Source organism: Anabrus simplex, chromosome 5 (assembly GCF_040414725.1).
Source record: "Anabrus simplex isolate iqAnaSimp1 chromosome 5, ASM4041472v1, whole genome shotgun sequence".
Classification (NCBI taxonomy): Eukaryota; Metazoa; Arthropoda; class Insecta; order Orthoptera; family Tettigoniidae; genus Anabrus; species Anabrus simplex.
This window is the reverse complement of record NC_090269.1, coordinates 369,488,736-369,505,529: the sequence shown is the minus strand read 5'-3', so window position 1 is coordinate 369,505,529 and position 16,794 is coordinate 369,488,736. Positions and strand designations below refer to the sequence as shown.

The window sequence follows — 16,794 nt, the reverse complement described above, 5'->3', positions numbered from 1 at the left end:
CATTTCTCACTGCAAAGATCACTGTTTTGGTAACATAATATTCTTAGCACAGTATACCTGAAACATACATTTCTCTGTTTTACTGGAATTATTCCTTGATACAAAAAAAAAAAAAGTCTCAGACATGGAATTTCCCTTCATGTTCAAGCCAGCTGGACTATATTATCTAAAAGACTAAAATTTTAGTATCAAAACATCTTTGTCTAACCTTGTAAGGAGAATAAAATACACAGTGTAACTTACATCACTGTCTCGAAAAGCTTGATTCATGTGAGTAAGCTGGAGAAACCGAGCAATGGGGAGAACGTTAGACCCTGTGTACATCAGGATGAAATAAAATACCCCACTGAGATACAGGGTAGAGATCGCAGGGTTGTCCTTCATCACTTCACACAATAAAGTGGCAACTTTCTCCACCAAGACAGGGTCAAATGTGAGGAGAAGCTGTACCACGTGTGGCAAACAGACAGACTCCGACAACAAGCGTTTCACACGAGGCAGTGGCCGAATGACAGCATCATCAGCATCCCTAAGAAACAGAAAATGAAAAATGCAAGAAATGCATTAACTAAGTGGTCATAAATATAAGTAGAATAGCAAATGATGGGCCAAGTAAACAGACATATTAAAATCTCAACATATATAAAATATAAAGTCAGCCTGTGTAATAATGTTATTAGTTTTATGCCCTACTAAATACTATTATGCTTTTGGGAGATACCAAGGTGCAGGAATTTTGTCTTGCAGGAGTTCTTTCAAGTGCCGATAAATCTGGTAACAGGAGGCTGGTGTATCTGAGCACCTTGAAATACCACTGGACCAAGCCAGGATCAAACCTGCCACCTTTCAGTTAGAAGGCCAGTGCACTACCATCTGTGATACTCAACCCAGCCCAGAAGTGGTGGGTGGGAGGAGGGAGAAGAGAGAGAGCAACTTGAGAACTGTTAGACAGATTTTTATGTGGTTTTCGCTTTTGCCTAAAGGAACTCCTGGGGAAGATTACCATGTATTATATATTGAACTGTGATGAAAGGAAGCTGAGCATAAAGGGTTTCTGCAAAACAACTTAAAGGAAGTGACAGCATGTTACCACCTTCCCAGCTTATGCTGTCTAAACTGTTCCAGATATCCACGAACTATATGCACAGGAATTGTAGAGCATAAGAAGTTCCACACAGAGAGTCCACAGGATCACATGCCTATCTTTCAAAGGACAACCAGAATAACAGTTTCTATATTTGTTAGCAGCAGAAACCTGTTTCCAACCTGTAAGCAAGATATGAATATGGGTGCTGCATAATTACTTTGAAATAACAAAAACCCAGAATGTAATAATAATATTTTTAAAATGCTATTTGTTCGTGGCATCGACCTCTGTAGATCTTTTGCCACTACTTGCACCATATGATATGAACCTACATGTAATTGTAATTGTGGAAGTGTAGAGTGTTGAATGAGAGGAAAGGAACGTTACGGACGACACAAACACCCAGTCCCAAGCCAGGGATATTAATCATTTACAATTAAAAACTCCTGACCCGGCCAGGAATCGAACCCAGGGCCGCTGGGTGACAGGCGGACGCGTTGCCCCCCTACACCGCGGGGCTGGACAACAAAAAACCAAAAATTCAAATAATATGCCACTCACAATTCATCCTACCAACCTGAAGTTACAGTCCTATTATTCTAAGACTGGCTGCTATAATAATTCAATGCTCAGAGAGTAAATTCAGAAAGCCAATACAAAAATTCACCCTTTCTGCTTGATCAGCATCTGACAAAACTTTACTGGTTCTGTGTTCAGACTTTCCATTCTGCGGTAACACGGATCAGAAAATTCCACTATAAAATTCAAAGTATCAGGTTATTATTACAAAAGGTACAGACAGAAGTACCAAGCCTTCAAAATGCTGCCTCCATTGCAAATCTCCAAACAGAGTGACAAACACACAGACTCTGACAATCGGCTCTTAAAAAACTTCTGCACAACCACCTCAGGGACCCTCGGAAGCCCCTCTCCTGCTGAATATTTTTGAACAGCATACAGCATATCTGCAATATGCACACGATACTGTTCTGCTTGCAACAAGTACTGAAGATCTACAAACATTACTAAACTGTGATCGAACACAGTACTGCAGCAGGTCTGCGTTTAAACATGAAAACTACCGAAGTAATGATCGTACCATGTTATTCAACCTGTATCAATGGAACAAGTCCAACACTTTAAGTACCTCGGCTATGTACTTCATCACAGCTGGAATAATTCTGTTGATATTAGGTCCTGGATTGAGCAGGCAAGCACTGCATTCGAGAAAATAAGTAAAATCCTCTGTTACAGGAACTTTAATATTAATCTCAGTCACAGTTTATTTTGGTGTTTAGTATTCTGTCTCATTTTATGGTGCTGAGGCCTGGACTGAAATAGAGAATAACAGCAAAAAAAAAAAAAAAAACTCATTCCTTTGAGATGTGGTGCTCAAACATGTTCAGAATATCATGGACTGATAGAATACGTAACAATGAAGTACTTCTACATCTGAACAAAGAGCTAGAAGTATATGCACAATATCAATAAGAAGAAACTAGAGTACTTGAGCCATATCATTCGCAATAAGTACAGACTCCTTCAGCTCATCTTACAAGGTAAGATTGAAGGAAGGAGAAACAGGGAAAGAAGAAGAACATAGTGGCTACAGAATCTATGAGAATGGTATGAACTCAGTATCCCAATGCTTTCCCAACCTGCTGAGAACAAGAATCCAGAAGAAAAGAAGAAGACATCTAACATCCTACTTGCCCTTATTCTATACTTAAATGCAAAGTTTCCTGAAAATCCACCTATCCATTTTCCCATGATGCTATAACAGACAAACAAATGAAAATTAAACCTAACCCGATATAGACCATTGTTTGTCCTGTTGAGTATGAAAACCAAACCAAGTATCAGGTTAATACTGAAAAAAAAAAAAAAAAAAAGACAAAAGACTACTTTTTACCTTTACAATCAGAATCGGTTACGACGTCTCCCCTCCAGCATGTTTCCCTGGTTATTACGCCATTATTTCGAAGTCCCAATCTATATCCTATTAAATACATGTCAAAGAAACCTGGGTAGCATATTTATGTTACTCTTTAGTACATTCATATATCCTGCCATAAGGCATTTAAATTAAGGTTCCCGGTCATGTTGCGTGAACAATGCACCAGCTGTACCGTACCCAGGGGTAAATACCCTCTAGGACGATGCCTCCATTCCTGTATGAACATCCAACTAACTCAGGGTTGGGCAGAGAGTGGGTTGGTCGTCATTGGGTCAGGCTAAAAGTCGAAGTTCTACACTTAAATATAAGTAAATGACAGGAAAATGGAGGTAAAACTCGAATGAGAAACAATAATATGGGGTAGGATGAGTTTATTCATAAATATCCCCAAATCATACTACTCGAAAATCAAATAATAAAATGTCATTACAAATATCTCAAACTTAAAGAAATACCTGGACATTAACAACATTAATTAATCATCAAATAAACAAAAGTGAAATGAAGTATCATGCACAACACTGAGGACTTGCACACGTTCAGAAATAATCTTCTTCTTATTGTCCATTGTTCATGTTATATGACAACATATGTACGCATATACTGATACATATTAATCTCAGATGGAGTGACACTTGAAAATATCGCATTGATACAGGTTTGTAATTTAATTTAGAGTCGTCGCAAGATTAAACGTTAAAGGCAAATTACAATATAAAAGAAAGTTACGATGAAAAGAAAAACTAAGACGCAATGGGACATGATATGAATTATGAAAAATACTAGTGGCATTTCCTACGTTATATTTACAATGAACAAAAATAAGCAAAATAACAGATCTATTTACATCGGATAAAGAGAAAAGTCGTACATACCACACAGATTCTACGTGAATCGCGGTTCACCACAAAGGATCTAGTGAGAACTAGATTGACCATCAATATAACTCAGCACTCGGGCTGTTCCCCATTAAACAACAAGACAACATATTCAAACAACATGAAACATCATAAAACACCATCCTGTAAGGGAAAAACATATAATTATCCATCAATATCATGTAGAAAGCAATGGGCAACATTGCCTTCTTCTGCTGCATTTGCGCACTCAACAGCGCGATCATTTCCTGGTGTGCTGTGAGCTGAAAAGAAACGTTGGAACTCAACACTGTGCTAAGGCTTGGATTCTGTCCGCCAAGATTGTAACACGGAAATACCATCTCATTCACGCCGTCTAAGAAAACACGGCCAATATATCAGCTTGCAATGAGACATCATCTTTCGTTGGCTACACGGAAACTCACGTATAATCGTATTCCTTCCTAGCATGCTTCGACAATTTAACGCACATCAGACTCTTTGGTCTGGAATCAATTCCGTCAATTCTGATAATTAATATTCTCTCAGAAGGCAACAGCAGGTACATATCCACTGTACATAATTCTTTCACTTATCAGGCATGCAATCGGCCTGCATAATCATTTTATAACTCCGCATGCATCATAACTTCTCATATCTCTTACAAATCACATCAGCCTTTTACATTATGAGACCTGTTTGTTTCCTGTGCAAATCATTGGTCAAAACAGATTCTAACCTACATTCGAAGATCCTATTCTTTCAACGTTGTTAAGCAGCTCCTTACGTACAGATTCTGAAATACCATGCGTCATGCAATTTAACTGTTACTGTCTCTCTAAATGACCAAAATAAAATTGAATTAACACTCAACGTATCAAATGTTTAACTTTGAACTGGGATGAACTTGTCAATCTAATCCTCCTACCACTAATATACAAGGAAAGACCGGAATAAAACTAAACTAAATTATCATGCATGAATGAACAACAACTAATCCTAACAATTCCCTCATTATCCCAAGTGTGTGTGTGTTTTTTTTCTGAAGTGTAACCTTATGTTCATGCATAAATCACCATTATAGACTGGTATGCCTTTCAGCGTTCAGTCTGCAAGCCTCTGTGAATTTACTAAACGTCGCCAAAATCCTTGATTTGCAACTAGTGTTGTGGCCTCATTTAGTTCTATACCTCTTATCTTTAAATCGTTAGAAACCGAGTCGAACCATCATCGTCTTGATCTACCTCTACTTCTCTTACCCTCCATAGCAGAGACCATTATTCTCCTAGGTAACCTATCCTCCTCCATTCGCCTCACATGACCCCCCCCCCACACACACACACACACAAAAACTTTGCTTCGCCAAACTATTAATGCTACAATTTGATTTCTTATACCCTCAACCCTTTACAGGACACCTTTTATCAAAATTAACTGAGTTCTTATAGAACTTTATAATAATAGATGTTTACTGTCACACTTTCCCTCGCTCCTGCACCGTAGTTCAAGAGTTAGGCTAATTTATCTCCTCACAAAGGATTGACTATAGGCTGGCTCTAACTTTTATTTAAAGTCCATTTGATACTGATGATATCGTTTCTCTTTATTTTGTTCTAAGAATTGAACTCATTTCTTGCTACCCGCCATGACCAATATCATATAAACTTGACACACCGCTTCGACCCTCTCCTCCTTTAATCTCACTTCATCTGTAACACTAACTTAAATATCAGTCATTTCAACGCTACCATAGCAACTATTTAACACTATTACAATTGAAAACAGAAGCCAAAAATGGTGTAGGTTTTATATTAAGGGAGGACATTGATGTCATCAGTGAGGTAATATATGTTAATGAAAGAATTATTAAGTCGAACATCTCTCTTAACAAGAGTGTGCTGACAGTAGTCCAGGTGTATGCCCCACAGACTGGCCGTAACGAAGAGGAAAAAGAACAATTCTGAACTGATTTAGAAGAAGCTATAGAAAGAGAGGAAAATATCATAGTAATGGGAGATCTAAATGCTCAAGTTGGATCAGACAGGCTTGGATATGAAAATGTACTAGGTCCACATGGTTATGGAGATAAGAACCCAGAAGGAGAAAGTCTTCTAGATCTATGTGTAAGGAATGTCTTGAGAATAAACAACAGTTGGTTTCAGAAGCAGCTAAGTCATAAACTAACAAGATACAGTTGGAATGGAGATACTAAAACTCTGATAGATTATTTTATATCAGACAATGAAGCAGGAAAGACCATATGTGATGTCAGAGTTATAGCAAGTGAAAGCCTGGACAGTGACCACAGACTTCTCCTCGCAACAATACTTACATTAAAATTTACAGACCTCAGAAATACAGGAAACCAAAAATCAAGACATGGGAGCTAAAGAAGGCAGAGAAACAAGCTGAATACACAAAAAAAGTGACCAATAAATTACCATCAGATGCATTACAAGAAGGCAACATCGAGTGGACTAGATTCAAAGAAAGCATTGTCGGAGCTGCAGTAGAAGTTTTACCACAAACTAATAGCAAAATGAAGGCAAAAGAAACTCCTTGGTGGAACAATCGGGTGAAGATTGCTGTGAAAGCGAAAAATGAAACCAGGAAAGCCAGAGACAAAGAAATGAAAAAAGTCAAAGGAATGAATCTAGAGTAAACGAACTGCAGCAGAAATACAGAGATCAGAAGCTACGAGTAAAGAAAATTGTGGCTGAAGAAAAACAGAAAGCTTGGACTGATTTCACAGATAAACTAGAGCAAGACAGCAAAGCTAATTCTAAAATACTTTACCGAACAATACGAAATATAAGAAGAGACAATGAATACATAACAGCAATAGAGGAACCAGATGGTAACATAGTCAGGGAAGAGACAGAAATAAGGAAGATCATGAAATCCTATTTTGATAATTTATACAACTGTACTGGGAAAGACTTAGATGATGTAACCATGCAGGTCAGTTTAAGCTGCAATGATGAGGCTGACCAAGAGAGCCCGCCAACATGGAAGGAAGTAGAGACTGCCCTTAATAGTATGCCCAAAGAAAGATCAACAGGATTTGATGAAGTCAGTGCAGATATGATCAAAGCAACTGGTGCAATAGGAATACAGTGGCTTCATAGAGTAATTAATGCAATGTGGAAGGATAGGAAAGTCCCAGATGATTGGAAAAAGGGAATAATAATACCTCTCTTCAAAAAAGGAAGCCGGAAGAAATGTAGCAATTATAGAGGGATCACTTTATTGTCTCATGGTTTGAAAATATTTGAGAAAATACTTGAAAAAAGGCTAAGGAAAATAATAGAACCACAACTACAGGAAGAACAATATGGATTCAGAGAACACCGATCAACTACCGATCTCATATTTGCACTTAGAATACCGTTAGAAAATCATTGGGAGAAGGGCAAAGATTTAACACTAGTGTTTTTGGATCTCGAAAAAGCATTTGATAGGAAGACTATATGGGAATGCTTAAGAAAGAAAAATGTACCCAAAGGTCTTATCCAGAAAGTTAAAATGCTTTACGAAGACTGCTGCAGTTGCGTACAGATAGGAAACGGTAATTCTAACTGGTTCCACACCACTAAAAGAGTGCAACAAGGCAGTACCCTTTCACCCTTACTTTTTATCACTGTCATGGATGAAGTCATGAAAGAAATTAAGCAGAAGAACAATATGGACATCAATGCATTTGCATTTGCAAATGATGTAGTACTTTGGGGAAATACAGAGAAGGAAGTCCAAGAGAGGCTGAACACCTGGAATGAACATTTGAAAGCACACGGATTAACAATAAATAAATCGAAAACTGTTACTATGTCTGTCAACAGGCAGAAGAGAAAAGGAAAAATAATGCTGGAAGATACACAGCTGGAAACAGTAGACCAATATAAATATCTTGGGTGCATCATTTCGAGTGATAACAGAATACAGCATGAGATTAACAACCGCATTCAAAAATCACCTCCTCTGGAACGAACAAGTTCCCTTAAGATCAAAGCAGATTCTATTCCAATCATACTTCACCCCCATTATAACATATGGCCTAGAAACCTGCACAACAACCCAACAAGTGGATAGCAAACTACAAGCCGCAGAAATGAAGTTCCTACGTACTATGGTACAGAAGACAAAAAGGGACAGGGTAAGGAATGAAAGAATAAGGGAGGAAGCTTGTGTGTACCCATCCCTGAATGAAAAAGTGACAAGGGCCCATTTGAAATGGTTTGGCCATGTCAAACTATTGGACGATGGAAGGACAGCAAAACAATGGCTACACACAGTCGTGGCCGGAAAACGACCGGTAGGAAGACCTAGGAAGAGATGGCTGGACCAAGTGAAAGAGGACATAGGAACAAGAGGAGTCAGCTGGGATGTGTTGGGAAAAGAGTGGTACATGGACAGACAGAAATGGAGAGTGCTCGTAAACCACACCCGGGCAACTGGAGTGGAAAACTGATGATGATGACAATTGAAAATAAATGAAATTACACACAACGTGTTTTCTCTCCAACTCATCTTTACGTTAACCAATTTCAACATTAATAAAGAGGTAAGTGTTTTTACACACTTCGATTTCTCTTTGAACTCTCCTTTCATTCAAATTCATTCTTTAACACATAAATCTCCTATTGTTACAGACTTCAAACCAAATTTCCCTTTCGACTTTATACAAGAGGCTACAATCGCTCCTTCCAGCTAATATTCAACACAGATGCTAACCATCAAGCACTCTTCTTCACTCGTGCTTTTAGAAGACTACAGTTTTATCTCTTCACACGAGAGTTACAACAGTCTAACCATTTTTATATTATTATAAATCCCTCTTGATGTGAGCAGCAGAAACGTCTCTTTGCTAATTTTTTAAAAATTGTGTTTCAACTCCACTCGGAGTTATTAACTACATTCTTCATCATTTTCCTGACATTTGAACTGTTTAAGACCTGATAATTTTATCTAACACCCTCAACCATCACAAGGCCCCGCTTTACTTGTTTCAATGTAACAATTTATTGCAAACCTCACTTGAAATGAGCAATGGTAACGTCTCTTTACTAGCTTTAATGTGTGTTAATACTCCATTTGGAATTATCCACTACATTTCTTATCATTATTCTGACGTTCGATCTGTTAAGGATCCAAAAGTTTTCTCTAATACCCTCAACCTCCACAGGGCGCCACTTTACAAGATTTAATGTAACATTTTGCATTCTTATAAAACTACTAGTATATAATTTGTTACCAATTTTTTAATGAGGACATTCAAGAAAGTGTATACATTTACGACTATTTGTATGTAAGACTTTATTAAGGCTTCATTTTAAGAATATCATAACTATTGAATTAATAAGTAAGGTAGTTCAATCTATTCAATACAAATAAACATGAAATGTAGTATTACATTCCTATTTAATAACAAGCGGTACCGGTTTCAACCCTAATCTGGGTCATCAGCCGCATAAAATGAAAAAACAATGCATAGGAAAATAAGAAATTAAAGAGTGAGTTTTTCACAAAAATAGTTGAAGTGGCAAAATATGTTAATGGGGATTGGCACTGTGCAATTTTAAAACCTAAAATCTAGAAGAAGTAGGGAAGTAAGGTGCGATCTTCTGAATAGTAGCACAACACACGCAAATTTCAGCACTGTCTTATAATGTTTAAAAGAAGAGATGAATAGTTAAATAAGCCAGCAAATAAAGCGCAAAGACACAATATAATTTAATGAATGTGAAGTCCCAAAATTGTTTAGAAGTCGAAGATGAGTCGCTTGATTGTAGCGAATTGCTAGTTCCTGTTGATCAGTGCAACACACTCAATGACCGGCACTGTGCTTTCAAATGCCGATGGGCGACGGAACTCTGTGAATAGCTTGATGAATCAGTCTGTAATTGAAACAGAACTTCAACACGTACTACATGTACGTAACACGACCTAAAACGTTGAAAGTCTGTTTCGATTACAATGCGGTCGTGAAAATTCAATATTCAGTCTGTAATTGTTTCGGTTGCGAAAATGTGTGTATAGTGACTGACTTCCTACTTCTTCTAGATTTTAAGTTTTAAAATTGCACAGTGCCAATCCCCATTAACATATTTTGCCTCTTCAACTATTTTTGTGAAAAACTCACTCTTTAATTTCTTATTATCCTATGCATTGTTTTTTCATTTTATACGGCTGATGATGACCCAGATTAGGGTTGAAACCGGTACCGCTTGTTATTAAATAGGAATGTAATACTACATTTCATATTTATTTGTATTGAATAGGTTGAACTACCTTACTTATTAATTCAATTTTCATTGTGATACATTTCAATACGGAACATTATGAAATTTTTATCTTTAAATCATAACTATTGTCAACCATTTCGCTCACCATTTGAAGCATATTTCCAACATCATCCTCACTTTCATATGTAATTTAAATACAATCAGGTACTTGATTAATTACCTTTCAGATTAAGGCTGAAGATGCCCTTAAGTAAAGGGCGAAACATGTCCCTATAATTTTATTCAAGATTTAATTCTTAATTAAAATCTCTATTTATGTATTGAATAGGTGGAATAAATAAACTTTAATACTTATTTGACTTCATTGTACATTTCAATACGGACCAAAATATGAGAATCATAACATGTAATACTCATTTGGAGTCGTAAAGTGGGAGTTGAAGGATCTTCAAACGAAAATGAATGTGTTATTGACAAAACACCACATGCATCATCCAAAATCAGCCTCAGAAAGACTCCCTCTACTACGTTTTGATGGTGGTTGTGGACTGATAGACCTTGGGAAATTACACACTGCACAAATTGCATCACTAAAGTGCTACTTCAAAATATAAATCAGAAACCTCTGCTCTACATAGTGCAATAGTCGTAGCAGATGATTTTGCATCCCTCAATCTAAGCACCCCGGCTTCTCTTACTCAGTCTCCACAACTGAGGAAAAGATCATTCTATGGAAAAAGAAACCTCTTCATGGAAGGTATTCAAATGAGTTAGATCAGCCATACATCGACAAACAAGCATTGCATGAGTGGCTGACACACTCGTATATATACCAGAAACAGAGGGCCTCATGTTCACAGGTAGGCAGTTCCCTTCACTACTTATTACTGTGAGCTTTGCTAGTTGTCCCTCTGGACCTACCTGCCTTACATTCATAACACCACAGATCGAACTGCCAAGGTCCTCTGCAAGCACAATATAAAAACCGTGTTCGGCACAGTCACTAAAATTGCTCACAGTTTAGGTAAAAGTAAGGACAAATTGTCCCCACTATTACGCACCGGGGTGTTCAAAATTCCCTGTACTTGCAGCAAGATATACATTGGCCAAACACACCGGTCCCTGTCCTTTCACTATTGTTATTTTGTTTCTGTGTTTTCTTCCAAATCCGTACATTCCTCATCACCAGATGGTTCATTCCAGACTATTTAATAAGTGTCATACTTTCATAACATGTGCCGGGTATGTCCCTCTCCCACACATCACACGATTATCATCCTCTGGCTTTCTTCACACTTTCTTTCCTATCCCGGGTGTCCTTCATTGCACTTTATTTTCTTTTATTATTTTCTATTTATTTCTTCTACCCCATTCGTTTCTCATTTGTCTGATGACCACTCTTTTTTTTTCCTCATGCAAACATAGTGTGACTGGACATCTTAATTGGAGCTTAATGGTGTCATCAGCTCCCACTTGGAATGCTAGCGCTGTGCCAGCATACAGCGAGCCATCTGGTGACAAATGAGCGTACCACTAACAGCGACCTATGGTAAAGCATTCTTAAATTCAAACCGTCCTTATTGTGGAAGTCTTCCTCGTGAACGGTCTAGATTTTTTTTCTGAGGATGCGGAGCAAAGTTCTCTGCAAAACGTAAAGAGTTTCACCTTATTTTCGTGACACGGTACAAGCCCAATGTCTACAAGTACAGGCCGTGAAAGCATCAATGTTAATTTATAGTTAATTTTCATTTTAGGCATATCTTTCTTCTATCACCACAACTCGACTTCTGATTTGCGTGCTTTTTAAACAAAAGTTCCTCCTACAAATCACCTTGTAATAAGACCAATTACAAAAAATTGGACCAATCTTCAACACATCAGGAGTCCGTCCAACAGCCACATTTTCAACAAAACCTTTTATGTGTGCTAACAATACTCAAGCCAACAACTCTGGCTCAAAAAGTGTGCACATCATAACTTTTTTAGTTTTAAACATTCTCAGTTGACACTCTCTTGAAAGAAATGTTGCATTTTACTTGACTTATTCACCAACTGAATCATATTTTTATTCTTTTAAATGTGTTAATAATATGCTTGTTATATTTTAACCTGTCTTGCCTCTGTCCATAATGTGGATAAAACATGTCCTGAATTACCATATTTATGTTGCCTTGAATAAATAACTACTGGTATTGCAAAGGTGGCATTTTTTATTAAGAATCTAAAAGATTATTCAATAATAATAATAATAATAATAATAATAATAATAATAATAATAATAATAATAATAATAATAATCATCATCATCATCATCATCATCGATGGGTCGGGGAAGGAAGCGACTGTGGCCTTAATTAAAGTACAGCCCCAGCATTTGCCTGGTGAAAATGGAAAACCATCTTCAGGGCTGCCAATGGTGAAGTTCAAACTCACTATCTCCCAAATGCAAGCCGATAGCTATGTGACTTAAACTGCACAGTCACTTACTCGACATCATCATCATCAATCTAATCGGAAGTACATTGTTATGCTGAGGCATCATGTAAGAAAATCATTTAACAGTAACTATCGGTGGCCGTATATAACATAGTGATAGATCAAAATACATAGGAAAGAAATGGTCTAAACTGTGTAGTCTCACCTACTGGGAAAGTACTGGCACATCTGAATGAGGATATTCAGTATTAGAGTAGCTAGATCACTTTCATTCATAACTGCTGCACCTTTTGCCATGAGGCACCATTTGAGTTGAGGAATTTGTTGTAAAGTACGCCAGGTATCCATTCCCTGCGCCCAGCACTTTGTCTTAGCATTCAGTTCACCTTTCTTCCAAAGGTCCCGCATCTAAGAAGAGAGAACATTTGAAATATTAAAATTCAAATAAAACAAGCCATATTTCAACACACAAATTAACACTGCAAGCAAACACACAACCAAGAATGGTGCTAGTTCAATTCTGAGGACTAAGATGTTTCATCATCATGGAGAATCTCTCTGATAAATCAGCATTATTGTTGAGTCCATGGTAGTGTAAGTTACGGAGGTTATTTGGTCCAATGGTTGAGACAGGAAGCCAGGTGCTCCAGGTAAAGTATTACTGTACTCTAGCATCATCCAGTATAGAAAAGTAGAAAGAAAACAGTCAGGGTAAACAGTGTTAACATGAGGATTTTAGATTTGGATATTTGAACAGTGTAGTTTCCCAGTCTCATACTGGAGAGAAAGGGCAACTTAAGCAGGTAAGGATGCAGTACACTGTCAACCAATCCAATTTTTTTGCCCAAGATGAAATTATCTGATTTTGAAATATGGGTCTACTGGTGATGAATAACAGATACCCTTACCATGGCTAACCTTTTCTGCCATTAGCTGCTGCACATGCAGCACAACTTTCAGAGCATATGAAAAATAAGCGGCTTACAACTATTGCCGTGCCAGTGCAAGACCACGATAAGTGCAAATTTAATTTTTTTTTTTTTTTTTTTTACAGCAATCAGTGTATTGCAATTGATCTTCAAGGTGAAAGTGCAAAAATTGCTAAATTTATATCATTAGGCCCTTTAAGTAAAATAAATTTGTTTTCCACTGGAGTAATTTTTTAAAGATGTTCAGTGCAAAACAGCATCATCTGCAAATGCATCAGTTTTATGCAGGAAATTGAAGGAAAATCAATTTACCTTCAGTGTAAGGCCACAATATCTGCAACTGTTGCGGTTTTGCGTGGGGATTGTTTAGAATTTGGCATTCATTCTTGTGTTTTGTATTGACATGAGTAAAGATTTTCTTTTCTTCCCACTCATTCGCTTCCTTGTTATTCAAAGCCACATTCAGTGTAGCAGTGAGTGTATTATAGTGAAGTGATTGCCAGCGAGTTATATAAATATGAAGAAGATATATCGCAGTCGTGGTGAAATGATGTTAGATTTGACAACTGATAATGCAAGTTTCCAAATGCAAATGCCATTACTAGTGGTTACAATTACCGAGCTCGATAGCTGCAGTCGCTTAAATGCAGCCAGTATCCAGTATTCGGGAGATAGTAGGTTCGAACCCCACTGTCGGCAGCCCTGAAAATGGTTTTCCGTGGTTTCCCATTTTCACACCAGGCAAATGCTGGGGCTGTACCTTAATTAAGGCCACGGCCGCTTCCTTCCCACTCCTAGCCCTTTCCTGTCCCATCGTCGCCATAAGACCTATCTGTGTCGGTGCGACGTAAAGCAACTAGCAGTGGTTACAATTATTATTTTCTTTTCGTTGTTTAGTGCTAGAATTATATTTAGCCTACGTAATGTTTTTTAAATATAAAAGAAAATACCTGAGCAAGGTGTAATGTTCATATTGAAAGAGTGTATTTGTTATGAGAAGGGTTGAAGGGAAGGAACTTTTCCCACCAGATGACACAAACTCAAATATTATTGAACTTTATCATCTTCCGGGACAAATAGAACATGAAAGTTTGATATACCAAGCAATGTGTTCTTACCATACCGATGTACCTCAGCCTACAATTTATTCTGCAGAGATGTTGCCTTCATCACTACAAACGCAAGAGTTTAATGATACCATGAGTAGGCCAACAAACTGGATTAGTTTCCATTTTTTGTGAAATAGGAGTAAACTACTGTAGGACCAAGTGTGATTTTAATGACATGTGTTTTTAAGATTTAATATTTAATGTTAAATGGGGGTTTGTATTTGTTTCCATTGGGCCAGACTTTCAGAAAAATCTACACCATCCATTATGGGAAGGGTTGAAGAGAAGGATTTTCCACCAACAGATGACACAGGCTGAAATATAGTTGAAATTGTTCCTGTTACAGAACAAATAGAACACGAAAGTTCGATGTACCAAGCAACGTGTTTGTATCACACCGACGTACCAAAGCCATCAAGTTATTGTGCAGAGATGCTGTCTCCTTCACGACAAATGCATGGGTTTAATGATACCGTGAGTGGGCCAACAAACTGGATTGGTTTCCATTGTCCATAAAATAGAAATAAACCACTGTAGGACTACATGCGATTTTAATGACATGTGTTTTTAATGTTCATAATAATAATAATAATAATAATAATAATAATAATAATAATAATAATAATAAATAACACATCTTTTGAATGAATTTCCTGGGACTGGATGACTACTGCACTGATAATTCACATAATTCAAGTTACTGCATTAATGATGCTCCAAAACGCATGAACTACCTTTGTGAAACAAGTTCAGGAGGAGGAGGAGAAGAAGGAGAAGATGGACCAGACGATGGTGATAACGACTATATTCGTGAGATGAGTAATTCACAAGAGGAAGATAACTATGATATTAACAAACCAGACAAGAGGAATATGGAAGACAAAGAACTACCATCAAGTAACAAAGAACTCAAAAACTCTAAAATTTCAGCATTCCTTTTGAATGAAAGTTGTGTTAACGAAACTTCAGACATTTCTGTTACTTCGGGAAGTGCCAATTTAGTAAGCAACTGTGAAGGACCACGATCAACAACACCACCACCACCACCACCTCAGAAACACAGATGCCCAAAGAAACGTCTTCCTCAAGAACATAAGTGGTCTCGAAACATAAGAAAAATTAAAGTAAATACAGGACAGTTAGTAAACAACAAAAATGGTGCCTGTAGGAAGGAGAGAACATTAAAGAAAGGATGTCAAGGAAACTGAAGATCTAAATTTTCACTTTGGGAGGAGGATAGGGTTTCAATTTTTAAGAGGCTCTGGGATCTTGGAGATCTGAACAAACAGAGACAATTTATTAGTCACAACTTGACTCAAGTAAAGTCGAAGTATCGAAGACCCACTGCTGGAAGTGAAAGGTCATGCAACATGAACTACAGTTTAATCATAAGAAAGCAGACAAAGGCAATACCACAGTCATAATGAACAATACCGAATATGACTCAAAAAAAAAGGAATTTTTTAATAACAGCACGTTCTCAATACTTAAAAAAGACTGATGTAAAAAATTCAGTGACTACTTAAACAAATTTCAAAAAATACCTCCTTTCCTTTTACTAATCAAGAAAAATCAAAACTATTAATTATGAACCCAGGTCTGCCCACAGCAAAAGCCCTCCCCAAAATTCATAAGGCCGGCACCCCCACTCACCCAATAATTAATTACAGACCTACCCCTTTGTATAAAGTATCTCAATTCGTTCAAAGGTTTCTGGCTAAAAACTATCATTTTCTTTCTAACAAGTCTATCAGAAATACTACAGAACTTATCAAGAAACTAAAGAACTTTGACATTCAACCTAAACATTTCCTTCATTCCTTGACACAGTCAACATTACAACTTTTATTATAATTTGGGTCCACCTAATTCAATACAGTACATAAAAATTGTTGCGAAGATTTAATTACAACATATATTGCAATCCGTACTAGTTTCGACGCCCCTCTGCGTCATCATCAGCTGATAGAAGTTTGTAGAAAAATTGACAATCATATAAGATTATCAACGTCAAATTGATCACAATTAAAAACCATATTAACAACATGAAACTGTGTTAAAAATATGCTGTCTCCAAGTTCATATTATCTACAAGTCCAAGACTTGCGAGTCTTATGCCATAAACTGATAAAAACATATACAAACCGGTTTGCTCACTTATGATATAAAGTGCTTGC

The 16,794-nt window shown here is 37.2% G+C and overlaps 1 protein-coding gene across 1 annotated transcript in view; it reads right to left on the bottom strand.

Moving 5' to 3' along the window:
- The window catches only part of Rme-8 (receptor mediated endocytosis 8), a 397,451-nt gene that overhangs the window by 207,285 nt on the left and 173,372 nt on the right, over positions 1-16,794 (bottom strand). The window contains exons 19-20 of the mRNA XM_067147687.2: positions 12,785-12,987; positions 244-529 (exon numbers count right to left, since the gene is read on the bottom strand). Coding sequence (XP_067003788.2) covers positions 244-529; positions 12,785-12,987 — 489 coding nt within the window. The remainder of the gene's footprint in view (positions 1-243; positions 530-12,784; positions 12,988-16,794) is intronic.